We start from the raw sequence: 23783 nt of genomic DNA, 5'->3' as shown, positions 1-23783 counted from the left end.
GGAGTGATTATATAGGTTAAATGTTGCTGAAACTCAAGTAAGATGAGAACTAAGAGTTGGCCATTGATTTTAGTAAAGTGACAATCAATGAGGACTTTGATAAGAACAGTTTTGGTGAAGCGGTGGGGATGAAACCCTGATTAAATTGGGTTTAGTGGCACCTGGGTGGCTCAGTCATTACATCTGCCTTCAGCTCAGGTCATGATCCCAGGGTCCTGGAATTGAGGCGCACATCGAGCCCAACATCAGGCTCCCTGCTCAGCAGGAAGCCTGCTTCTCCCTCTTCCTCTCCCCTCGCTTGTGTTCCCTCTCTTGCTGTGTCTCTCTCTATCAAGTAAAATAAATAAAATCTTTAAAAATAAATAAGTAAAGTGGGTTTAAGAGAAAATGGAGGGACATGAATTAGATATTGTGACTATTGATGACTTTTTAAAAGCAGTCTTGCTGTGCAGGCTAGTGAAGAAATAAGGCCCGGGCTGAAGACGAAGTAGTCAAGAGAGCATGTTGTTTTTTTCAAAATAGCACATCTCCAGCAGATAATTTATGATGTTCAAGAGAGGGGAGAATTCATGATGTAGGTGTCAGTGAGAAATGAGAGTTATACACAATAGAATTATGAATAATTTATCCGTGATAACAGATGGAAAGGGAGAGTATGTGTGGCTGTTGGCAGTGAGATGAGGGTCTAAAAAGTTCTTTCCTACTCTATCAGTTTTATCTGTAATGTGGGAGACAAGGTCATCACTGAGAATGAGAATGAAACCTTGTTCAGAGAGGGAGGGAGAGGGAGATGGTATAAAGATAGGTGGTATGGATGGGGGAAATAAGATTGACAGCCAGCCTACATTAAAGGGCTATTTGAAATTCATGGTCATGAAATTAGGACAAGTCATCATGGTTGTGTGTTTTTCTTTAACTCTGTTTAGGTACATGCATGAAGACATAGAATAGATGCATAGTTACATGTAGTCAGGGTTGTAATTTTTGCCAAGGAAGTAGGAAAAGAGAGAGAGAATCAAAGGTGTATGAGAGGGAATGATGACAATTGGTTATGTGATTCAAATGTGATAAAGAGGGGAGTGAAGCCAACAAGGGAATGAGGGGGTAGTGGGAAGTTGAGAGAATCAGTTGAAGGTTCCAGATGAGTTGAAATCATGTCAGGTTAGGGTAGGGAGAAGTAGAGCTAGAAAGTTAAGAGGTGGTTGTAAGAGAGTGAGTGGAATGACTGGCACTGATATTATGGAGGATTTTGTTATTATTAGTAATGACAAGGTCTATACTAGGGTATGAAATGAATGGCTGTAATAGAGTGGAAAGCAAGATCATTGGAGGAAAGAATTATCAGGGACTGAGAGGCCAGGATTTGGGAAAGATCATCTATATAGATATTGAAACTGTCAAAGATTAAATAGTATTTGGAAGAGGAATAATAAGCCATGACTTGAGCTCATCCAGAAACGAGGGAGCATGACTTGGAGGCAGCAGATGAATGAAATGATGAAGGATTGAAAGTGATACAACAACCTGAGATTCAGTACTAGGGATGTTTAGAGAATAGGGAAGACTGGTGGTCTGAAGGTGTCATTAATATTCAAGGAAGATACCTCTTCCTCTCTAGGTCCATTGGTGTTAGGACTATAGGAGAAAAATAGTACCATAGGAAAGAGCCACAGGGAAGCAGTGACTTCTGGAAGAGTCAGGCTTTGATAAGAGCAAGATGATGAAGGGGACAATCTGAGAAAAGACTGATGGTGGGAGAATTCTGGAGGGCCCAGTGGAAGGGATTTAGATGTGGGGGAAATGCATTCAACAGCTTTCTTTAATTATTTTTCTGAACCATCCCAAAGTTTTCCTCCAAAGATCATTAATATTATCCCTCCTCTACTTAATAATCTTTATGGCTGTCCAGAAGAAAGTGCAACCTTATGAGTCCAGTTTCTCAAGCCCTCTACAGTTTAACCTCTCCCTTTTTTTTCTGGCTTATCTTTATACCCCAGCCTCCCTTATTCTACTTTAACCACCCATGGCTCTTCAGTATTTCTCAAATAAGTTCCTCCCACTTTTGGAAATGCCCCTTCCCCCAGTAAATCTCTACTTAGCCCTTTTCATTCCTCAAAATGTAACCCAGTTCCATATCCTCTCGAAAGACTTCCTAGATCTCATTGGTCAGAATTCCTACTTTCTAGTACTTTTACAGAATTCAGAAGCCTTATCAGAGTCCTTTTTTTTTTTAATATTTCATAGTTCTCCTGGAAGTCAGGAACTGTATTCAATTTTTCTTTGTATTCTCCATCTCCACTAACCCCATGCTTTATTTAGAGAAAGTTTACTAAATGATTATTTGCTGTTTGTTGAAATCCATTCCACCCACTGCATACAGGTTTGCATTCTGAAGTTACACAGGCTAAATCTAGTTCCTTCAAGTGATGTTCCTTTAAAAACTCATCTTGAGCTATTTCCCAACTGAAACATTTCCTTAAGTGTCTTCAATGCTTCCTTCAATGATATGGTATTCAGATTGTTTACTATCCTACCCACTCTGCTATTATAAACCATCTTATTTCAATTACTGCCTCTTCGGATATACAGTGCCCAGAATTACATAGAGTATTTTGTTTATATATGACCCAGGTAGAGTCAGTCAGTGTTTAGTTGACATCCTATGATGAAGTAAATATAATAAAAATTTGAAGAAATGTTGAAGTATTTGCTAATGGTATAATGTCAGTGTGAGATAATTTAGCAGATCTCAAGTGACTGATCTCACCTTAAAAACATCACTATGTTTATCCATACTTTTATCGTAGGTATTGAAACCTACTTGTATTGGGTAATGGTAGAAAATATAAATAAAGCCAATTCTTTAGCAATGAACTATAATTAAAAATCATTTAAAATTATAATTAAAAACCTGTTTTTAATTATATATATATTTAAAACTATTCTGCACGATAGATGTAACTTCAGTTACAACCTTTTATTTTTAGTATACTTACACTAATGCATCATAGCTCTCTGTTGGAGGATTATACAAGAGCTCTCAAACTTATTTGTAGTGAGTCATAGATTTTAGAAGCATCATGAACATTTTAGGAATATTAAGGCCTATTATGTGATCATCATCTTTTTACAGTTAATAATCCCAGTTCTCAAAGTGCTCTCTAAAAGCTCACTCAGACTGGTTGTGGAGTACAAAAAGAAAAAAATGAGTCTTGTTGATCTTCTATGCTATCAGCCCTGAACAATTTCAATTCATTTATTTCCCTTTGAGTTTACCAAAATTTCTGAGTTCCTACTATGTACAAACGAATATTTATTTGGAAGATAACTTGTTGGGACTGGAATGGTATAGAACTCTATTACACATGGACCTTAGAAGGCTTACAGTCATTTCCAGAGAGAAATCAGTCTGGGTTCTTTGGTTATAAACAACTGAAACTAATTATTTAATCCAAGCAAAGAATGAATTTAAATCTGGAGGATATGTATGGAAATGGATGGAAACAGCCTTGGAGAAGGAAGAGAAACCAATAAATGAATTATTTGATTATCTGGAATAAATGAAGGCTTACCATTTGTTTTAGTTTTGCATTATTTGGCTCAAGTTTTGAAGACTTGGGAAAGCCAGTCTTATTGGCCATGCACCTTTCCCTTGGCTGAGGTGGTGATGAAAGAAAGGATGGGACAGAAGGAGACTTCTCCCTTCAGCTGTTATAATAGGATTGTAGGACCACCTGGGCTACATATTGTAAGGGAAAGACACTGCCCCAAAAGTAGAGGGGATGTTAGAAAAGAGAAATGAATATACAAGAATGTCCACTATAAGGACCTGTATGTAACCTGCTGTATTAGAAGCCAAACTGTTTTAAGGTCTGGAACAAAGATATAAATAAAGTTATGGGAATATTCTTAGTGAGAAAAATTTAAGAATTCATAAGGTGTAAAGTCTACAAATTGGACTTTGAAGTCAACTAGAATATCAACAGGAGGATGGAGGGATGGCCATTCATATGTAGGAGAGTTATTATTCTAATAACAGAGAATGCATTGTACTGGTTATGAATGTAGCCTTTGTTAGAGATTTTTGAACCCAGATATGTTAACTGATAGCTATGCAGACTTGGGCAGCTGACTTAATTTCTGTGAATCTCAGTTTTCTGACCAGCAAAATGAGGATATTAATACCTATTTCATAGTGTTAGAGTTGCCAGCTGAAATACAGAGTTCACAGTTAAATTTCAAATAAACAGCAAATGCTTTTTGGTATATTTCTCAATACTACATGGGGCACCTTATAATTAAAAGTTACTAGTTGTTTATTTGAAATTCAAATTTAACTGGGTACTCTGTATTTTTATGTACTATAGCTGGCAACTTTATATAACATTGTTAGGGCAAGTTAATAAATTCATCAATGTAAAATGCTCAATATGATCCTTGTCACATAGTAAGTGCTCAGTAATAAATAGTAGTGATTACTTTTGTTTTCATCATCACAGACAAAATTCAGAAGCCTGAAAGTGAATATGTCACAGAACCCTTTCTGGCTCAGTCACTGTAACATAGGGCGGGTTTTCAACTTGGGCTAGAATGAATATTCTCATTGTGCTATACAACACAGGAGCTGTTTACCTTTGTCTTGTATGTGTATGGTTTTGTTTTTCTTCTGATTGTTTCAGATTATTTCTCTTGTGTGTTGATTTCAATTTGACCGTATCTTTTAGCCACTCATAATTAACAAATATTATTTTCTATTCCCTTTTATAGGCCAATAATAGAAGTATTAAATGGCACCAAGCTTGGGACTATAATTTAAGGATCAAGAGCAGAGTAAACTGAAGTATTGATTGCAATTTTTTGAATTTGAAACTGTAAAACTTTGTGGGTATAGATCACATTATCCCAGTTTAATGACTATGCTGCATAAAATAGAATTAGAAGCTTTCTGCAATCTTAAATACTTCTTCTATTGCTTTTCCTTTATCTGTTAGGCCTATCATATAGTCCCAGAGGAATATCATCAATCCCAGAATTTGTCCATTATTCTCTTTTAGAGTTTGTAAAATGGCGTTTTTACTGATATGTTTAATGGTTTTCCCAAGTAATTTCTGACACAATTCCTTTTATCTTTTAATTTAAAATCTGAGCAGCCCTTTAAGCCTGATTATTTTTTCCTTATATATACACACACACACACACACACATACACACACACATATACATATATAAGTATATATATGTATATCTATATGTATATGTATATACATATACACTTATATATGTGTGTGTGTGTATGTATATATATATGGTATCTAAATGCTGGGACAAGTTGATTTCACACAAGAGACACTTTAGGATTTTGTTTCTAGTAAAGCCAGAATGTAGTTCTGTCTGTATATGGAGGTATTAAGTGTTTGATAGAAATAAAACTATAGCTATAATTTATTAATTACTCTACCATATTCTCAATCTCAAGAACTGTTAAGCTGCTTGCATCATTCCTTATCTCATTTAATTTCCCTAATATTCTCATGCAGTTATCCTTATTTTTCTGACTGGGGAAACTAAGGCACAGAGATCGTTAAATAACTTGCCCAAGGATGTACAGCCGGTAAATGGCAGAAGCAAGATTCCACATCAGTTAGTCTGATTCCCTTATTCAATGTGCTGATGTTACCTTCTTCTATAAATGATGTGGTGGCAATATATGTCTAGCAAGTTAGTATAACAAAGCCTTGGAAAACTTAAATTACAAGTCCTGTAATAGTTCACACCTTAGCATAAGAAGACCATACTGAAGAAGGGACCAGTCAGATTCCATTGGAAAGTGATGATCCACTTTGTAGCTTCCTTTTTTGTTGTACTCTGCATTAGGCCTTTATTTATTTATTTTTTTCATCCTCCCTTTTTCTGGTTCCAATTCTAGTTCTGATTATAGAACACGTTCCAATTTCCCTGAGTTTTAACGATTACTTTCTGGCCCTCATGTCAAGCTCTGATCTCAAATTAGGGAACAGACTGAACTCAGCAAGTGCCTTTCATGTTCTCTTTCACCCCTTAAACGGCAGTACCAGGAGCCATGCGGAAAGGGACAGGGAAAGACAAGGAGCAAGTAAGAAGAGATTTTTTTTTTTTTAAAAGCCAAGAAAGACTTGTGTTTTTCCTAAGAAGCCAAATGAAGGTTGACTTACCTCTAGTTCTGCCAAAATGAAAGTGGAGATTCAACTCATTCTTTAGGGAAAAAGTGAGGAAAAAGCAAATGGATGGCTCTTCTTTACAACAGTAATGATCATAATACAACCACTTCACATTAAATGATGCTTCATTGTTTCCAAAGGGCTTTCACAAATATTTCTCCTACATCTCACTTAGTTCTTCCAGCAGCCCATGAGGTGGAATTATTCCTATTTTACTGTGGTTCAGGAAGTGAAATTGCTTACCCAAAAGCATAAAATTAGTAATTGGTGTACCCTAAGACCTATGTCTTTAATTTCTTATGAGTGGGTTTTTTTTTTCAGCTATGCCCTTTTCCCCCCTTGAAGATGAAAATTAGTTGAGTGTGAAATTTTAATGTTTTTCTCATCACTTTATCTGGCAACGAACATTGAGAATTGTGGCTGAAGCTTCTTTACTGAACCTAAAGAGCCTGGCTACTCTTCCTGAATAGATCTGAAGCTGGGTAAAATTACATGTTTGTTTTATCTGTGAAGTGGATTTTTCATGTGACTGGAAGATAAGATCTTCCACATGGCTTTGAAATTATGTGGTAGAAAAACTGTAAGAGTTACTTTGGGCTTCTCTTTCATTTCTCGTTGCGTTGAAGGTGAATGCGTTATCTTTCAGAACAGTCAATGGTATGATTTGGAAATAACCCTAATCATCCTTCATTTGAATCTCTTCCTCTTTAAGTGTTTTTTTTTTTTTTTAATGTGTGATGTGAGTTTAGTAAATATGGGGTGCTTAGGAAAACAAGCTATTTTGGGCTTTGGTATCTGTGTTCCTTGCTCTCACTTGCTGAGTAACAAAATTGTGTTTTCTAAAAATATGTGCCAGATTCTTTCCTTAGATATTTACATTTTCCTTTCTCTTTGCTGAGGGACATATGCACATCTTTTGACTTATATCATGCATGTAGAGAGAATTTTCTGAAGAATCTTTTCACAACCATTTGAACACACAAAATGAAGAAAAGTTGAAGAAAAACCAGCTACAAGGAAAGCCAAATGACTAATTTCTGGAACAAGGATTGTATTTTGTGGAACATAAAACTCTATCTTCTGCCCAAGGTTACTTCAAAAATTTTATATTTAAGAAGGAGAGATTTAAATTTTAATTTAACTCAAGACCATACAAATATAACTAGTGACCTTACCCCAACCTAAGCCCTTCATTGTGGTAGTTAATAATAAACTTCTACTATGCTTAATTTCCTCAGTTAGAGGTGAGGGTCATGTACAAAATGGACAGAATCTTAGCTCTCATGAGACTTGTTGTCTTTTAAGGCCATGCTCTCATACATTCATCTCAAGTTCTTCTGTAGATTTATCGTGCAAGTTAAGAAAATAAGCAACATTATAGTAATGCTGAAGGTCTCATGGTCTCTATTCTGCAACCCCTCCTAAAATCCTGAGGATTTTTCCTCCCCTTCTATAAGAACACGTTTCATCATAGCAACAGAACTCAGCGGCTAGGAGATTGGAAGGCCCCCCCCCCCCTTTTGCCCACCCCCTCCCCCGCAGAGCCCTGCCTATGGGACTCCCAGATCCTTCCTGCCCTTTGGAGCTTTGCAGCTCTGATTTCTAAGCCCTCTTTGAAACTTCTAGTGCAAAGATGCCTATAATTCAGGAGACACTGTTTACCAATCCTGAGAAACATGAAAACAATTTTGTGGAAAGTCAGCCATTACTGGCTCAAGTATTAGAATTATTCTTTCCATTTTAGACCTGAAAAACATCTATCCACTATTAGCCAAATGTGGTTCTCTGGTCAGGACCCAGTCCAGAATTGAGTCCTTAGAACTGCTCAGTGTTAATCATTTTGGAAAAAATATCTAGCTTTTATAGTGACTGGTGTCGGTGATTCTGTCTGTTTATTGCTTCTAATACAATGCTGGACTTTCTTTTGTGAGACAATGGTCTTGCAATATCACTAGATTTATAGTTATACAACACTAATATGAAAGAGTGATTCATGTATCTTTTTACAATAGAACTTATGAAGCATCCTCTCTTGCGAAGCCTTTTTAGCTTACAGCATGCTAGATAGATTCTTGGTAAGCAATATAAATGAAATTAAGAAACAGAGATGGAAAGTTTTTCTAGGACTAGTGGAATATCCCACATGTGAATCTGGGGTTTCCAATTTCAGATCCTTCAGAAGAACTGAATTTATTTTCTTCCTTCTTAAAAGATGTATCTTGAGCATTGTCTGATGCAGGGAAAGTTTGTAAAGAAGACAGAACGTACCTCTCCCCCTTCTTAATACTGTGCTTCATCTTAACACTGTCATAGAAACACTGATTCACTACAGGGAATTGAAAACAAACTCGCAATTACAAGAATGGTGTTTTTTTGCAGCCTATTAAGTCCAAAAATATTCATGTGAGGATTTATTTTAGATTTTATTATCAAGTTTTGATATATCACTATTTCCTGTTCTATAAAAATGTTGTATTTGATAATTTGTATTAAAAATACCTCTCGGGACAGGAAATACCAATTTTTATTTGTAGAATATAAATAGAATGTAGACAGATGCTCAGATCAAGCGTCATTCATTATGTGGAAATCACAGAAAATATCATTGTCCCTTTTAGCCCATTTTACAGAGTTCCCCATCTTGTGTGTTGCATGGCAAAGGTAAGATTTAACTTGTCACACTTCTCTTTATTTCTGTTTCAACATGAAATGACTATTTCAGGTTTAATTAGAGGTTTTTAATGCATTTTTTAATTTAGTCCAGACGCTAAACTTGGAATTGGCCTTCATTTTTCAGAGAACAGAATATGTCATTATAAAATTAGACAGATGAGACATAGAAAATAGATCATCAAAAAAAAAAGAAAAAAGAAAATAGATCATCACTTGATGATCTAACACTATGAGCCATATTTGCATGCATGTAAACAATTGTCCATAATTTTTAATAGAGCTTCTCAAAAATTTCCTCCTTTCCATTTTATAAGTGAGAAAAATAAGGCTCATTATTTAATGGCTCAGGGTTGCATAAAAAAGGAATTCAAATCCAGGTCAATGTAGTATCAAAATCTGCTTTTCTATACTACTATGTGTTAATTTGCAAATATAGAATCTATTTATATTTGAACAAGATATTGAATTTAAAGTCATTTAAAGTTATTGAACTAAGGCAATATAACAGAATAACTAAGAATATTGATTGAATGGATGGGTGGAGGGCAAGAGGAAGTGACAGTCCATCATATAACTTATATTGTCTTGTATCATAGCAGGAAATAATAAGTAATATATAAAATTGATCAAGATACAATGGTATACCCACATGGAAATAGCCAAAAGCAGTAAAAACAAACTCTTGAGATTATTGGTGCTAAAGGAATGGGTTTGGGGTTGAGAAAGGGGTAAGGTTGACAACTGTTGACTTTCATTATAAGATTTAAGATGTTGGTACCTTAGCATTTTCTTTATTACTTGACAGGATTGAGAAGAGTTCACAAAAAAGTAAGTGTTTGATTTAGAACATGTCTTTCACAGTTGTCTATAGATAACCTATCAAGAAGTCTTAAAATTATGTACAATGAAAGAAAACTGGGATGTTTTCTCAGTCTGTTTCCACTGTTACTAGTATTATAAAATTGCAGTGTAAGAACTTTAATTGAGAAATTAATATGTTCAAGGCATTGATCTAGATTCTGTAGGAGATAAAAAGGTAGATGCAGTTTGGTCCCAGGCCTCCATCATGTTATAGTTTAGTTAAGGGTGCTAGAGATTTAGAAGAAAATCTAGATGGGGAGAGATAAGAGCTCACTTGTCTGTGTCTACTTCATACTGTGCCAAATAGAAAAGATAAAATATAAGTAGCTGCAGAAGTTCAAAATAGAAATGTAGAAAATGGTGTTCGCTTGTTAGGGTCAAGAAATGCTTCCTAAAGCAGAGCATTTAGGAAGGGCCTTAAAAGTAGAAAGGGATTTCTATGGGCAGAGATGGAATGGGAGAGGCATTGACATATGTGTTAATTGAAACTCCTATTTAGAGCTTTTTTTCTTTTTTTGATTCCTTTTGTATATAAGCATTTAGCTAAATCCATGTAAACTAGTTATAAATCTAAAATGAATTTTTAACATTTTGTTTGCTCAGCTGAAGATCTTTTATTAAATGTAAGCACTGTTATCATGGTTCCTTTTTATTAGAACTACTTTCAACTTGACTCACAACAGAATCACAATTAAGATTTGAGTATAATCATTCAATCAAGTGTGAGAAGAGCTCAAGGCAGATTTGGATCACATGAATTTTGTGGCTATTTTTGATTTTTAAAATTGTTCATTATGTTCTCCACATCATCAGGAATCTTTTAAAAATTTCCCCTCTTTAATGTAACTTATTGGTTTAGTTTCCTTGGGATTACATTTGGTTGCATGCCAACGACTGAGGCCCAGTGGTGTTATATTTTATTTTAAAACTTCATCATTTTGAAACCATGACATTTTCACCATCTTGCCTCTGAAAAAGAGCTTTGTATTTTGACTCAAAGTCAGAGGCATCTCTGACTGTAGAAAGAGCTTTGATTCTTCACTTTTTAGAGATCACATCAAAAATGTAGGACTAACAATAAACAAATATCAGAAGTTCAAAATAGACATAGAACTTTCTGTATTGAAGTATTTTGTCTTGTTCACTAGGCAGTGTGCACTAAAGGTAAAGATTGTCACCTTGAAGGATTCATTTGAAAATGTCCTTGAACAAGTGATCACTTTCTATTTAGGAAAGTTTACAAAAGTCCTTGTTTTATAGCATCCCCTACTTTGTCATGTTGGACTTTAATGAATGACTTCCTGCCAGAAGTTCCAGACCCTTATATTACAATTTAAAGTGTATTTTATATTTCTTTGAGAGCAGAGGAAGGAAAATACCTTGTATTTTAGGGATTCTAAATGTGATCTTACAATTTACTGTGAAGAGAATGTTGCATCCTGCAATTTGGAGCTATTTAAATTATATATTTTAAGAATTAATTTATTCATTAATTTACATTTAAGAATTTAGAAAATTATATGTTAGATTTTATGTTAGATTGATCCCTTAAAGACTGTAGTCTTTAAGTCTTGAATCCTGAACTCTTAATATTTAATATTCTCCAGTGCCACAGTCTGAATTTAATGACTTCAAAATTACAAAAATATTTTGTTTTTGTTTAAAAAAAAATAGAGAAGATAAAGAATTAAACAAAATATATGATATTTTACAGGTGAGAGATAACTTCTGTACCCATTTGGACTATTTCTTCCTGCCTTTTTTCTAATATATAAGGATAATTTTTTTTAATATACTTAAAACAAATCCATTTATCTCTATCCCTGTATCCATTTTCCTTACATTTTCTTGATATCTTAAGCATTAAATATTCTTTAAAAACAGACTTTAAAGACCTGAATGCCTTTATGCCTAATGACTTTAATGGCCTGAATGCCTCCTTTATGTTGTTTTTTTGGTGACTTTTATACTTCCATACTGTTCTCAAACCAAAATAATTACTAAAAAATTGTGGAATTTTGGTTATTAGAAATTTTAGTTATTTATTAGTCAAAACTACTTCTACATGAATTTATAAGCTCCTGACTAAGACAAACAAGGTAAATAAGTTGGACTTCTGTTTATTAGCCTCTTTAGCAAGTCATTTGTTTTTTAGTTTATGTAATAGGACTATTGGTAAATCCATTTCCCTTATTTCCAATAGCCTGTATTTGTGACTGCTTTGATATGAGGGGTATTCAAGACTGGTAGGAGCATGTGTTGAAGTTGCATCTTGACAACTTAGTAGATGTGTGACTTTGGGCAAATTATTCCTTCCCAGTGCACCTTCTTTTCAAAGGTAAAGACTAACTGAGATGATAAAGTACATAGTCTAGAGCCAGCCTATAGGCAGTATTGAATATTCTTATTTATTTTTTGTCATTGTTATTATAAGGCCTTTGGTTATTGAGCAGAACAAAGGCAGTTAGCCTTAGCAGAGGTTGAAAAGCAGTAGAACGTCTTCGAACTTATGTACATTAGCTGGCCATTGGGGGAAAAAACCAAATAACCAATTTTAATTCCTGTTGAGAAGCTTAGTCTCAACTGTTAACTTCCCATGAGGCAACTGCATGCATGCATTTAAGAAGTTCACTATGTCTGCAGTGCTTGACAATGCTTGATAGTCACTGAAATGCATGCTGGTATCCCAAAGAACAGGCTTGTGGCTTCCTTCTCATTATTCGTAGAAATGTCAATGTTCCTTTAATACATTATTATGGATGATAATAGTAGTGGCTTCCATTTACTGAGTGCTGACTATTTGACAGCTAAGAGCTGTTCATGCATTATGTCATTTAGTCTTTATGGTTGTTTTGTGAGACTGTTATTATCACCCCTATTTTTTTTATTAACCTATAATGTATTAGTTGTTTCCGGGGTACAGGTCTGTGATTCATCAGTCTTACACAATTCACAACAATCACCATAGCACATACCCTACCCAGTGTCCATAACCCAGCCACACACAATTCCTCCCCCACCCCCAAACAACCCTCAGTTTGTTTCCTGAGATTAAGAATTTCATATGGTTTGTCTCCCTCCCCAGTCCCATCTTGTTTCATTTTTCCCTCCTTTTCCCTCACGGCCCCCTGCTGTGCCTCTCAAATTCCTCATACCAGAGATATAATTTTATAGATGAGAAAACCAAGATTTGAGAGACTCTGTTGCCTAATAAGAATATGAATGCTGGTTTGCAGGACTCTAGAATCTAAGTTTATAGACTTCTTTATAGCTGTATGGCCTTTGTTTCAAAATTATCACGTAGGCTTAGTCATTTGTTCAGCCTACATTTGTTGAGGGCCTGCTAGGCACTGTTCTAGGTACTGGGTGATATCATGCAGGTAAAAATTTTTGCTCTTCTAAAGTGTACCTTCTATTATATTAAGTTACTTCTGTCCATGTCCCTCCTAGAATGAGTGTCCTTATACAATGGTGACTGTGCCATATTCTTTTGAGTTTTAGGGATGTAACTGAAATTTATTCAAGGCTAAGAATAATTCCTGGGCTTATGAAATAATTATTTCTACAAAAATATTAGAAGCTAGGGCATGCCCCACTCTATTCACCTGGCTATCTTTTTATTTTAGCACTGGCTTTTTAGCTCTTTGAGAGTCCTCAGAGTTAAAGATGTTCTTAGTGATTATTTTAAGAAACATTTAAAGGTTTATTATTATTAGTGATAAAACTACTTTTTGAGGTCTTAGTTTCTTTGACATCTTTAATGTCCTATAGGTGTGTGGAACAGCACCAAAAAAAAAAAAAAAACCATCTTAAGAGCACAACAAAAATACATGAGACAAATGTAGTACAACAGGTTTAATTACATCATAGAAAAAAATAAAAGTATTCTGATAGATTTGAAAAATAAATGATATAGCAGGAAAGTCCAACTGTGAGGGGAAAAGTGATGTCTATTTTCCTGTATTATCAAGAATATTAAATCCTTTTCTGTGAATGAATCATAATTTTAGAGAAGATGATATGAAGTATTTGTGTTGAATGTCACTTTTTAGCCATATGAAGATGAAAATAATTTTGAACGTCCTTGGGTGGAGGCTAACATATATCTTCACCAAGATCAGTAAATACTGAGAAGTGTATGATATTTTAGTAGAGTAATTGCCTTATTTTTTACATTGGAAATACAATTAAACCTTTTTGGTCCCATAAGGAGCAAATAGCTGGTAATGTTTCTCTCTTTTTTTTTTTTTTTTTAAATCCTTTTTTCCAAGAGGGAGGATCATTGGTGAATCAGCTGGCTATTCGTTTTAGATTTTGACATTGCTTTTCCTTGGGACCCTAATGCTGGGCGCTCTGATAACCAGTGCAAACTCCATGAATATCTTTCATTTCTCTAGAAGGAGGTGTGGATTTGCAAGGCTACCAGCTGGATATGCAAATACTACCTGACGGCTCAAAGAGTGATGTGGACTTTTCAGAGATTCTTAATGCAATACAAGAAAGTAAGTTTCCCTCAAATTTTAATTTGACCATGAAAGGAGAAACTATTCTAATACTTGGGAGGGATGATAAAACTAGAAACCTTAGATGCCAAGTTTAAAGAAAATGTTGTAAAGGAGATACTGTGTAAAAAAATTTTGAGTCCAGAAGAGGTGGTTAGTGAAATGCAGGTTTAAGCCACACAGTATTGGGGTCTTTGAAGAGGCCTGATGGTAGAACTGGAGTTCCATATTTAGTATACTATAATATATTGTGAATCACTAGGTACTATAATATTTAGATTCATTGATTAATCATAATCAAATAAATTTTCAAGAATAATATTATTAGAATACTATTCCTTTGCTCAGATGTGTGAGTAGAAGAAGTAAATGTTGATATAGTAACCTGATATCATGAATTTATTCTCCAAAAGTGTGTATTTCAAGTCACTGATGATAAGCTATAACTTGAGAAGTGACCTCTCTCTTCTAAGCATTTTGATTAATGTTAACTCTTCTTACATTACTCTGTTTTATAGTTTTTACTAAGAATTTGATCTTAATACATTTACTCAAGTTGTAGATTTAGCATTGAGGATGGATAATGTGGTATCATAGACTAAGTCGTTAAAATTTGTGTTTCATTATCAGAGCCCTAATACTAGATAATGATACTCTTTTAAGATCAAATAGTATTCTACAGTGTTGTGCTTGAAGGGATTAGATCTGAAGGGCACTCCAGGAAGAACCACTGTAATTTTTTGCTACTTTTTTGTAACACTGCATTTCTATACTTAATTTTTAATGAGAAGTTTTAAGTATTTTCATAGCAGTTATCCCCTTTTGTCATCATACTACCTTCCCAACCTTCTGAGATAATTAATACTTCCACTTTATAGGTAGAACTGAGGGTGGGAGAAGTTATGTGCCAGGCTAGTATGATCAAGAATGGAGACCAGCTGGAATGGAGGGTCTCCTACCCTTCATCTAATTCCTTTCTGAATGTGCTCAGTATGGGGTTGAAACACATCAAGGGGAAGGATCCTAAAATTGAAGATGAGGCTGGTTCTAAGAGAAATATTTTTAATGAAAAAGACAAAAGGACCAGCTATTTGTTCTGCTTGGGCAATCCCTTCATATAAGGTTAATGAATAAAAGAGAAAAAAATTTCCCCAGGAGATTAGAAATCCAATTAATAGACATTGGGGAGAAAATAATTTTTTCTTGGAAAGTTATAAAATTCTGTAATTACTTCATCTGATTTGAAAGATGATAGATTATAAAGTGCTGAAAGGATTTTTAAAAAATTTTTAATAAGTGATAAAGTTGGCTTCTATGCAAGTGCAGATGAACCTAAAAATTTTTTTAGAGCTGCATGAACTTATATCAAAATGACTTAAATGGTTATGAGACTATTTTTTAATATTTTTTTATTTTTTTATTAACATATAATGTATTATTAGCCGCAGGGGTTACAGGTCTGTGAATCGCCAGGTTTACACACTTCACAGCACATTATGAGACTATTTTTAAAGTAATTTTTATTAGCATATCTTACTAAAGGCAGAGTTGTATATGATGACTTTTATTATTTAGAACAGTGAGCTCTTTGTGAACTAATAGAAGCATATAAGTTTGAGTAGTTAATATGTAAGTTTAAAAATAAGAAAAGGGAAATATTCTCTCATGGTTTGTCTCCCACTCCAATATCCCTGCAATCATTTTTCCCTTCCTTCTCCTAATGTCCTCCATGATATTCCTTATGTTCCACAAGTAAGTGAAACCATATGATAATTGACTTTCTCTGCTTGACTTATTTCACTCAACATAATCTCCTCCAGTCCCATCCATGTTGATGCAAAAGTTTGGTATTCATCCTTTCCGATGCCTGAGTAATATTCCTTTGTGTATATGGACCACATATTCTTTATCCATTCATCTGTTGAAGGACATCTTGGCTCTTTCCACAGGTTGGCAATTGTAGCCATTGCTGCTATGAACATTGGGGTGCATATGGCCCTTTTCACTACATCTGTATCTTTGGGGTAAATATCCAGTAGTGCAATTGCTGGGTCATAGGGTAGCTCTATTTTTGATTTCTTGAGGAACCTCCACATGGTTGCCAAAGTGACTTCACCAACTTGCATTCCCACCAACAGTGTAAGAGTGTTCCCCTTTCTCCACATCCTCTCCAACACTTGTTGTTTCTTGTCTTGTCAATATTTGCCATTAACGGGTATAAGGTGGTATCACAATGTGGTTTTGATTTGAATTTCCCTGATGGCTAGTGATGATGAACATTTTTTCATGTGTCTGTTAGTCATTTGTATGTCTTCTTTAGAAAAGTGTCTGTTCATGTGTTCTGCCCATTTTTTTGACTTATTTGTTTTTTGGGTGTTGAGTTTGAGAAGTTCTTTATAGGTCTTGGATATCAGCCCTTTGTCTATAGTCTCATTTGCAAATATCTTCTCCCATTCTGTGGGTGGTCCCTTTGTTTTGTTGAATGTTTCTTCTGCTGTGTAGAAGGCTTTTATCTTGATGAAATCCCAAAAGTTCTTTTTTGCCTTTGTTTCCCTTGCCTTTGGAGACGTGTCTAGCAGAAAGTTGCTGTGGCCGAGGTCAGCAACGTTGCTGCCTGTTTTCTCCTCTAGGATTTTGATGGATCCCTATCATACATTTAGGTCTTTTGTCCATTCAGAATCTATTTTTGTGTATGGTGTAAGGAAATGGTCCAGTTTTATTCTTCTGCATGTGGCTGCCAAATTTTCCCAACATCACTTGTTGAAGAGACTGCCTTTTCTCCGTTGGATATTCTTTCCTGCTTTGTCAAAGATTAGTTGACCACAGAGTTGAGGTTCCATTTCTGGGTTCTCTATTCTGTTCCATTGATCTATGTGTCTGCCTCTGTACCATGCTGTCTTGGTGATCACAGCTTTCCATTATAGCTTGAAATCAGGCAACATGATGCCCCCGGTTTTATTTTTCTTTTTCAACATTTTCATTGTGATTCAGGGTCTTTTCTGCTTCCATACAAATTTTATGATTATTTGTTCCAGCACTTTGAAAAATGCCATTGGTATTTTGATCAGGATGGCTTTGAAAGTATAGATTGTTCTGGGCAGCATAGACATTTTAACAATGTTTATTATTCTGACCCATGAGCGTGGAATCTTTTTCCATCTTTTTGTGTCTTCTTCAATTTCTTTCATGAGTGTAGTTCATATGCAAACAATGAATCATGGATCACTATATCAAAAACTAGTGAAATACTGTATGGTGACTAACATAAATATAATAAAAGGGAAATATATTATTTCACCTTCAAATGCAAATCAACTCTTTTTAGGTTTAAGAGTTTTCTAATACTATGGAACCAATCTGTTTTCTTGTTAAAAAAAAAATAAGTTTTATGTTAAGTAGTTTTAGGAAGCTGCCTACGTGGCCTTGGTCATTTCTGGTAGGAAAGATTTGGGCCATTTATCTACCATCAGTTTCACCCTAGATTCCAAATATGACTCAGATATTTAACAAATTAGTTGAAACTTCTAAGTATAAAAACACATAGTTTGGTTCTTAAAGGGACTATAGACTTAGACGATTATTTATAGGAATCTTTGAGAGACCAACTTACAAAAATGTAAAAATGCATAGGATTTGGACATCAGAAAAATTCCTCTCTCCTACAGACATTTTTGTTGAGATGATGGAAAATTTTATTATTTTCTTGGAATTTTGTGGAGATATATATATATATATATATATATATATATATATATATATAACCTTTAAGATCAAGCTAGGAGAGAGAGAGAATTTGAAACATTTTTTGAGTTTCTAAGGTAAGCTAGCCATTGTAATAAGTGCTCTTCCCTTACTATCTCTTTTCTTAAAACCCTACAAGAAATAGTAGATGTGTTTTCTCCATTTTAAAGATGAAAAAACTGAGTGTACTTCCTCAAGGCTATATGGTTAATATTTGACAGTCAGTATTTAGTCATATGCTGGCCCTCGTTCTGATAAATAAAAGATTAAATAAACATGATTAGGAAAAGTGAGCTACTCAATATTTTTTAATAAAATTATTCTTATTTTGTTATGTCTTTTTTTTAAATTTCTTTTCAGCGTAACAGTATTCATTGTATTTTGTTATGTCTTGATGCAAGAATTCTTCCCCATGCTTCTACATTGTAAAATACATTTACATTTTTTTTCCTATAGTGCTTAAGCCCTAACAATGGCTTCTCCTGTTCAAAAGATGTCTTAGAGTGGGTAGCCACCTACAAGTTGTTTCTCAAATTTCCCCATAACAGATGTACAGCTTATAAAGACGAAAGTTATTTCAGCCATTCACCCCCCATCTCTCCACCTGACCTGTCATGTACCAGGGCACTGTGTTATGCATAGTATCTTAAAGCAATGGTGAAAGTTTTTGTGCACAGTTCGGTTCAAAAGAAATTAAAACAGAGATCACATTTGTTTTATTGTTCAAAATGAAAACAACTTGATTGTTTTCTAAGAGGAAAACATTCTTATGTGACAGTATAATGTAAGGGTGAATGTATGTGTGTTTTCCTTGATGTAATTTTTCCCTCTCTCTCTTCTAACCCATTGTTTCCCATCCCAAGGTGGTAGCTAGGTGCCCTGAACTCCTTTGTTTCAGCAGAGTTCTGTGTTACCTGAAGTTCCTGGCTTTTGTTTTCTGAAAGTCTGGGCTTCTGAGTGGCTAATCCTTGGTAAAAAGAGACAGACACACAGAGAGATACCCACACAGAGAGACAGTGGGAGAAAAGGAATTTCCTGTCCAGCTCCCTTAGACTGTCCTGCAGTGGTAGCATGGCTTCCCATGGATGGGGGAAAAGGGAATGAATGGCTGGGTTGTGTGCTAGGAGCCTACACTTGAGCCACCTGAAAGCCAGCGTTGGCTAAGATTCTCCAGCCTGAGGAGATCTTCCATATTTCAGGGAGCTTTGGGGGTTCTGGGAAAGGGGCAGTCTCATCTTCCCATTTCTTTGTTGCATATCTAGTACCTTAAGCAGAGTACAGAGTATAGTAGCTGCTTAACAAATTTCGTTAGTGAGTGAATGAATGAATTCTACTCTAAACTTAGAAAGTGAGTGGCTCAGCAGTAGCAGTGTGGCTTGGAGACCTGAGTGGTCTCTAAACATCCTGCTGTTTACAAAACCTCTGTCAAAACCTTTTACAGTCCTACATATGTGGGGTAGAGGAATGGGAATGTCAGCAATGACTGAAATTAAATGGTCTACCAGGCCAGTTGGGGGAGGAACTTAGACAAAGATGTAACTTAATGTAATGATGACAAGGTCATGGGGGCAATGCTTACTCTTGAGTTTGTCTAATAAGATTCTTACCATCTTAACAGTCTAAGGATTTTAGTGCCTACTGTATCATGTACAATAATAGCAATTAAAACAATAAATCCTGCCTTTTTAGTCACTAGATTTTTAAAATCTGGACATTTTTTGAAAAGCAGACATTTAGAAATATTTCATTGTGACATCAGATTGAGAATCAAGTCTTAAAGCTCTGTAGTCCATGTCTATGTGTATGTACATTTATTATATTAGCAAACCATTAAGAAAGATATTATTCAAAGGCTATACTGAGCCTTTTAATTCTTGTTTTAAATTATTACCAGGGCTCAGCCTTTTCTAGGGATCAGTTCTCTCCCCTCCCCCACTTCTTGTTGCCCACCCCTCCTGCCTTGTCTTTAGATTTTCTTTTCTTGATTCCTAGTATATGCAGATATAGACTGTGAGGACTGTCAAGTGGCATTCATACCACAGCACGTTATTGTGTTATGGTTTGTTAGGTTATAATGAAGGAAAGAGAGCAAAAAGCAAAGTGTCTGAAATGAGGACTTGCAGGTTGGAAGGATCTTGTTATCCTATAGTTGGACCCTCTGCACTTGCGCCTGTGTCTATGTAATCACAGTGCTGTTCCTGCACTGTGCTTCTGCGTCCGCCAAGACTGAGTCATTTCTCAGTGACATCCAGTGAGTCATTTTGAATCCAATTACTTGAGCCCTGATTTCCAACTTTTTTTTTTTTTAATTCATATGGTCATGCTGTTTCAAAGAGGAAGATGGGGAGGAGGGAGGTACTGACATATATTGAAGACATAATCTTGCCTGGCAACTCTGTGGTTGACCTTTTACCCATATTACTGTATTTAGTCTTAGATTCTGCTTGCCTTAATTTCCACATCTGATGAAGGGGGGTAGTTCTAATAGACTGTGTAAAAGCCCTTAGTGTGGTGCCTGGCACATGGCAAGTGCTACATTAGTGTTGGCTGCTGTCTTGTCTTCATTCCTATCAAAAATCCTGTGTGATGCATGCCTGGGTGGCTCAGTGGGTTAAGCCTCTGCCTTTGGCTCAGGTCATGATCTCAGGGTCCTGGGATCGAGCCCCGCATCGGGCTCTCTGCTCGGTGGGGAGCCTGCTTCCCCCTTTCTCTCTGCCTGCCTCTCTGCCTACTTGTGATCTCTCTCTCTCTGTCAAATAAATAAATAAAATCTTTTAAAAAATGATAAAAATCCTGTGTGAGACATTGTATTACACCTGCTGAAAAGATAAAGACATAAAACCTTGAATAAATTAAATAATCCAATCTAAGAGCTAGTAGGTATGAGGACTAGCATTTGAACCTAGGCTTGTCCGAATCCAGAGCTAATGTTCTTTCTGAAGAAGGGGAAGTTACAGTCAGGAGACTCGGAGGATCTTTGATACAGAACATCATTGATTTCATTTCACATTGTGAAAAGGTAACCAAGGCTATTGAGCAAAATCTGCATTAGGTACTTGGTTCTTCTCTAAGTATCATTCCCAGGTAGTTAAGAGGTACTATTATTATCTGCCTTGTTATAGAAGTAATCAAGATGTCTGTCCTTTTCTTTAGAACAAAGTTAGTAGCAACAGAAGCTCTTCCTAAGAAACCTGCTGTCCCAGGAATAAGTTAATGATCTTTGCCCCGTTGCACAGTGTTCTGTGGATGCCCCATGCTGTGGTCTATGCTCTGTTTTATAAACTGTATCATTACTGAGCCAGGAAATGCCAATGAAATTTTTTTAATGACTACAAATTCAAAAAAAATTATGAGTTTTTTCTTTGCAGAGATCTATTTTCAATCTTAAAATATTTCAAGTAAACTTCCCATGGCAGAAAAAAGTGCCTACTCTCATATCTATAACAATTAGAATCCTAGCTTTCTTTCCTCGGGTTTTCTTTGGGGAGATGTTAGTACAATCATATAATTGTTGCTGTACAACACTAGCAGAGATTTCCAAACTTTTTAAAGCAGTAGAATCTATTGTTTCTTCCTCAAATATATTTTCACATATAATCTCAATATATAAAAAAGGTAGCTGAGTTGTTTGGGGTAGCTGGGAGTGGCGGGTGCAGTGCTTTTCCCACTTAGTTTCCTCTTTGTCCCTTCCGTTGTCCCTGAAACTCCCCCATAAGGATCCTGTGGTTCTAGGGAACACACTTTGAAAGCCACTGACCTTTGGAAAGGAATAAAACTAGCTAAGGGAGGATTTATATCTTTTCCAACTACTTTATTTATTTTGCGTTTTCCAAATTAGGCTCTTTTTTTCTCTCATCGGCAAACCAGATAGTCTTTGCCTTAGGGGTGTTATAAGATTCACTTGAAGCATGTTGAGCAGAGTCCTAGGCTTGCTGGTATACACATGTTAAGTGGTGTTTGGTCTTTAAAATCCCAGCCTAAGGTGCTCAAAACTGTGCTCAGTCTGTGTGTTTCTCTGGCTTTTTAAAAACATTTAATTTAATCTGTCTGTTAAATTTTAAAAAGTGTAAGACCTGTCCAGCAACAGATATAAAGTCTAGCTTTATTCAGATAAATATTACAACGGTGACAAGAGAGTTGGTTGGCAATTAAAAGACTTCCTGTGATTGAAAGCCAAACATGATTTTTTTTTTTAAGATCGTTTATTTATTAGGGACAGAGAGAATGCACACACACTATGCATCCATGAAAAGGGATGGGGGAGGGAACAGAGGGAAAGAACTGGGATGCGGACCCACTAAGCTGGAAACCCAATCCAGGATTCAACTCCAGGACCCCAAGACCATGACCTGAGCTGAAACCAAGAGTTGGATGCTTAATTGACTGAGTCATACAGGTGCCGCAAGCCAAACATGATTTAGGAACAGTAGTATGCTTTCCACAGAAACAAGAGGCTAGCTAGAAACAGCATAGATTTGGGGGTCAGAACTGGGTTAGATTTCATCTCTGTCACTTATTAGCTTTGTGGCCTTACTTAGTGTCTCTGAACCTGGATTTTTTGTTCTCATAATGTCCTTTTCCTAAGGTATTTTGAGAAAGAAAAGGGAAAACAGACCCCCAAATTCTTAATACACAGTCAGCTCTCAGTACATTGTATTGCCCTTGCTTTTGTCTTCCTTTCCACTGCTTCATATTCAATCTCTGAGTCTAGGAAAGAAACAGATACTTTCAAGTAATCACTAAGATAACTAGAATAAGAAAACAAATTGATTGGTGGATGTTAAGGAAGGCATGTATTGCATGGGGCACTGGGTGTGGTGTATAAACAATGAATTTTGGAACACTGAAAAAAATAAAATTGAAGTTAAAAAAAGAAAATTACAACATATAAAAAATATTCTGAGTGAAATAAGTAAGCAGAGAGAGTCAATTATCATATGGTTTCACTTAACTTGTGGAGCATAAGGAATAACACTGAGGGCATGGGGAGATGGAGAGAAGTGAGTTGGGGGAAATTGGAGGGAGAGACAAACCATGAGAGACTGTGGACTTTGAGAAACAAACAAGGTTTTGGACGGGAGGGGGGTGTGAGTGGGATGAGCCTGGTAGTGGGTATTAAGGAGGGCACATATTGCGTGGAGCACTGGCTGTGGTTCATAAACAATAAATTTTGGAACACTGAAAAAAAATAAAATTTGAAAAAATATTGAGTAGAAAAATCTTTTGGGCACCAAGATTTATCATAGTTCTAAATCAAAATGAGCTGGGACCCTCAATATATGATTTCTATAAAAATTGATCTTTAGTATAGCATTATGAATGCATAGTAAAAAAAAAAACCAAATTGATAGACTCTTACAACTAGTTTTTATTTACTTAAAAATGGGCACCAAATGCCTCCTATTTGCTAATCAGTTTTAGAGAACTGACTTGGGCCTTCACCTGGAAGAGACCCTTGGGCTAGATATAAAGACAAACTTGTTACAAAACAGCCAGCTAAATGTTCAAATTAAGATGTAAACAAGTTTTTTGTTTTGTTTTGTTTGCATTCTAAATCATTCCTGAAGGTGTCCTTTTTTGTGTGTTTTTTCTAATGAGACTTTAAGGTCAATATGCAATATTTTCAAAGTTCTGAATATCAGATGTAATAATTTGGAACTCGGGACAAAAATAGTAAAATGAGCTCGCACTCTGGAGGACAAATATAGATAACCTGCATTACACTACACAGTCTTATGTTGTCTTCAGTGACCTATAATTTCACTTGATTTTCTCTGCATCAGAAAATACTAAGATTAAAGTACTCCGA

General features: G+C 35.6%; 1 protein-coding gene across 3 annotated transcripts in view; it reads left to right on the top strand.

Annotated features, from left to right (window-relative positions):
- ANO4 (anoctamin 4) overlaps positions 1-23783 on the top strand; it is a gene marked incomplete at both ends in the record, with an annotated part of 455955 nt that overhangs the window by 233941 nt on the left and 198231 nt on the right. For 2 of the 3 annotated variants that reach the window (XM_080810130.1, XM_080810131.1), the window contains one exon: positions 14129-14233. The exons of the other annotated variant lie outside the window; for it this stretch is intronic. In XM_080810130.1, coding sequence (XP_080666256.1) covers positions 14129-14233 — 105 coding nt within the window. The remainder of the gene's footprint in view (positions 1-14128; positions 14234-23783) is intronic. 3 annotated transcript variants of the gene reach the window in all.

This window comes from Martes martes (genome assembly GCF_963455335.1).
Source record: "Martes martes genome assembly, chromosome: 8".
NCBI classification, from domain to species: Eukaryota; Metazoa; Chordata; class Mammalia; order Carnivora; family Mustelidae; genus Martes; species Martes martes.
Note: the sequence above shows the minus strand (reverse complement) of the source record. Positions and strands in the feature narration are given on the sequence as shown.